The sequence below is a fragment of the Spinacia oleracea genome, chromosome 4, assembly GCF_020520425.1.
Source record: "Spinacia oleracea cultivar Varoflay chromosome 4, BTI_SOV_V1, whole genome shotgun sequence".
In the NCBI taxonomy this organism is placed as follows: domain Eukaryota; kingdom Viridiplantae; phylum Streptophyta; class Magnoliopsida; order Caryophyllales; family Amaranthaceae; genus Spinacia; species Spinacia oleracea.
Genome location: NC_079490.1, coordinates 23,806,131 through 23,809,775, shown reverse-complemented (window position 1 = coordinate 23,809,775; position 3,645 = coordinate 23,806,131). Strand labels below are relative to the sequence as shown.

Here is a 3,645-nt window from a genome sequence, read left to right as displayed (position 1 = left end):
GTAGTAGAACCAAAAATAAAACATACAGTAATAAATCAAGTGAAAGTCAGACGCGTAGCAAAAAGAAAGGTCCTCTTTTCCGAGCCTACCTCTTTAAGTTATCGTTTAGTGATTAAAGACCCTTGGGTACGTTTGGGTTGAGATCCTCGACTTAGACCAATTGAAGAGAGCTCACCGCTAGACATGTTCAAGCAAGTTCTTTTACGATTATATTAAGGGCTTGTGTCTATTTATCTTAATTTTCACTTATTTCATGATATATATTAGTTCAGATTAGTTCAGGAAAATAAGGACTAATAATTACAATTTATAACTAAAATAAAATTTGATAAATTCTAATAAGTCTAGACAAATTCATATAAGATAATTGTACAAGATAAGTGAAAATCGGGTGAAAAAATGCACCATTAGTTATTGTATGTTCATAAAGATCGTGGATTGAGAGGGATTGAGGAGATACAAATGAAAGAATGATTGAACACATCCAAAGTAATCTTTCAATTTAAACGGGTAACGGGTTATGCTATATTCACCACTAAAAAACCTAGTCTAAATAAGGTAGATAATATCAATTCAACAAACTTAGATGTCAATTAACTATTGTAAGAAATAATATCACTTGTACTGTCATAATAGTGAACGTATTGTAATACTGGTAGTCATTAATTAGCTGTTTATTCCCACCCTTAAAAAAATATTTAAAATATAAATTCAAAATCTATCTGCGTCATCCAATCTCATGACTCGATGCAAACAAAGAAAGTTGTAATCGTCACATTAGACTTGTTGACTTAAATCACACAATAATGTACTTGCACATACTGTGATATTTGGACTTTAGTTTCAAAAATATGTACTTGTACCATTTCCCACTTCCTACTTGCTACTTATGATGATAATCCTTAATTAAGAACATAATTTCTTTGGTGTTAAGTGGAATTCCCCAGCTCATTTCTACTAACAGTACTAGTGGTACTAGCCAGTATACCAACTTCAATAATACACCAAGAAATAGAAATAAACCACATTTATAATTACCTTGCACCTTCGGTAACTGTCCACATCTATTTTTATTTTATTTTATTTTTATATTTGTAGACAGCCTAATCTATCCATCTATACAAAAACCCTCAAACAGCTGAAAACACCACTTCACTTCTCTTCTCTTTCTCTTCACTTCTTTCATTTCATTTTCTCTCTCCTCTGAAAACCGCCTCCCTCTTTTCTAGCGACCAGTTTTTGCTTCTTTCTTCTTCTCTCTTCTCAAACTCATTCTGAATTTTCCAACAGATCTTACACTATGAACAAGCAAGAAGTCTTGAAAACCCAGGTATTTTTTTAAAATTTAATTTACTCTTTTATGTTTTTGCTTCAAAAAATATGTACGGATTCATGGATTAATGTGGTTTGTTTGTATTTTTACAGAGCTGCGTTCTTAGAGTGAACATACACTGTGATGGCTGCAAGAGTAAAGTCAGGAAAATTCTCCAGAAAATTGATGGTAATAATAATAACTTCATTTTTGCACTCATTTTTATGCGTTAGATCTGAACTTAAGAAATTATATTTACATTACCGGGATATATCTTTAATTTGGTGGTTTATTTTACAGGGGTTTATACAACAAGTATAGATTCAGAACAGGGGAAGGTAACGGTAACTGGGAATGTTGACCCGGAAGTTTTAATTAAGAAGCTTGAGAAAAATGGGAAGCATGCTGAGTTGTGGGGCCCATCTAAAGGCTCTAACCAAAACAACAACCAGTTTATGAACCAGTTTATGAATGTGAACAACCAGATGAAGAACTTCAACATGGATGGAGGTAAAATTGGAAAAGATAACAACAAGGGTCAAAAGGGTGGTAAAGACCAGCCGAAAGGCGGACAACAAGGTCAACAACCACAGCAGCATCAGCAACAGTTGCTTCAACAACAGCAGCAGTTGCAGCAACAACAGCAACAACAACAGCAGTTGCAGAAACATCAGCAACAACAGCTTCAGTTCATGCAGCAAATTCAGCAACAACAACAGATGAAAGGGGCTAAAATGATGCCGCCCAAGGAGCAGCAGAAGGCCGTCAAGTTTAACTTGCCGCCGGAGGAAGAGTTTGACGACGAGTTTGATGATGATGATGATTTTAGTGATGAGTACGACGACGAGTTTGATGATGAATTTGATTCTGATGAGCTGGACGAAGATGTTTATGGAGGTCATCCACAAGGGAAGAGCGTGCCTGCTATGGGTAAGGAAGGGAAAGGCGGTAAGGGTGGGAAGAATGGCGGTGGCGGTGATAAGAAGGGTAAGGAAGGCGGCAAGGAAGGTGGTAAGGGTGGTAAGAAGGAAGGAGGTGGAGGTGGAATGGTTAGTATGTTCAAGGGTATGCTAGGGGGTAGTGGTGGGCATGGTGAAAAGAAGAAGGGTAATGATGGAAAGAAAGATGGTAAAAATGGTGGGAATAACAAGGGAGGAGGAGATGGTAAAAGTGGTGGCGGTAAAAATGGTAAAAGTGGTGGTGGTGGTAAAAATGGAGGTGAGGTTGAGGGCAAAGTTATAAAACATGTTACATTTGAGAACAAGGGTGGTAAAAATGGCGGTGGAAATAACAAGGGAGGAGGCAATAATGGAGGCGGTAATAATAATAATGGGGGTAAAAAAGGCGGTGGCGGTGGCGGCCATGGTGGAGATGGAAACATGAATATGGGCCAAAAAGGAAATTTCCCCATGGGTCAAATGGGCCCGGCTGCAGCAGGTTTACCAGCTACTCACATGATGATGAATGGTGGTGGGCCTGGTGGTGGTGGTGGTGGGTATTATCAAGCAATGGGCCCTGGCCCTGGTCCAAGCCCAGTCCAATATAATCCCCAGCAGCAGCAGTACATGGCAATGATGATGAACCAGCAGAGAATGAACGGCGGTGATGGTTACGGGATGATGCCACAGGCGGCACAGCCGATGAACATGATGTATGGACGGCCACAGATGGCGCCGATGGGGTATGCACCTTCAATGGTTCCTCCACCAGGCTATCATGACCCTTACACTTCCTATTTTAGTGATGAGAACACTGATAGTTGCAGTATTATGTAAATTCTTCTCTGTAATTTTATTTTGAGAATATGTTTAATTAGGTTAGATTGGTTAAAAAAATCTAGTGTGTCTTCTTAGAGCCTGGTAAGTTTTAGTTTCATGTGGGCTTTTTTATTTTGGGGCTTTTAATTAGTTAAATGTAGTAATTTAGTGGTTTAGTTCAACTTGAAGAGTTGATAATGATAAGTAATTAAGTACCATTATGGTGTAAGAAGATTAGGAAATGGAAGTTTTTGTTTATTGGTAATATATGGTACGCCTCCACTAATCCACTTGAAAACTTTTGTTTTGAATTTCATGTTCTGTCTTTTTCATGTTATTTTCACTAATGTCTTTATCAACTTATTAATGAGAACTAGTGTATGGCCCGGGCGATGTCCCAGTCGCTACATTGAATAGTTAAAATTTTAGATTTTTCTTGAGTTCAATATTTGACGAAATGCATGTATACCGTAAAGTGAAAAACATAAATTAAGTTTGTCAACTACAAAGATACACTACCACCAAATTAGATATAAGCAGCCATGCAAGGTATTTTTATAGTTGATATTTATGAGA

General features: G+C 37.6%; 1 protein-coding gene across 1 annotated transcript; it reads left to right on the top strand.

Moving 5' to 3' along the window:
- The first annotated feature begins 1,121 nt into the window (after window positions 1–1,121).
- Window positions 1,122–3,336, top strand: LOC110786207 (heavy metal-associated isoprenylated plant protein 33). Its single transcript, XM_021990747.2, has 3 exons — window positions 1,122–1,330; window positions 1,426–1,501; window positions 1,613–3,336. Exons 1-3 carry the CDS (start codon window positions 1,301–1,303, stop codon window positions 3,085–3,087), a joined length of 1,581 nt encoding a protein of 526 aa, XP_021846439.1. The 5' UTR covers window positions 1,122–1,300; the 3' UTR covers window positions 3,088–3,336.
- Window positions 3,337–3,645: the final 309 nt, after the last annotated feature.

Bases quoted from the DNA above. Each gene is read 5' to 3' on its own strand.
- LOC110786207 (XM_021990747.2), top strand. From the start codon at position 1,301: ATGAACAAGCAAGAAGTCTTGAAAACCCAG. The intron at 1,331-1,425 runs GTATTTTTTTAA...GTATTTTTACAG, and splicing joins AAGAAGTCTTGAAAACCCAG to AGCTGCGTTCTTAGAGTGAA. The intron at 1,502-1,612 runs GTAATAATAATA...TTTATTTTACAG, and splicing joins AATTCTCCAGAAAATTGATG to GGGTTTATACAACAAGTATA.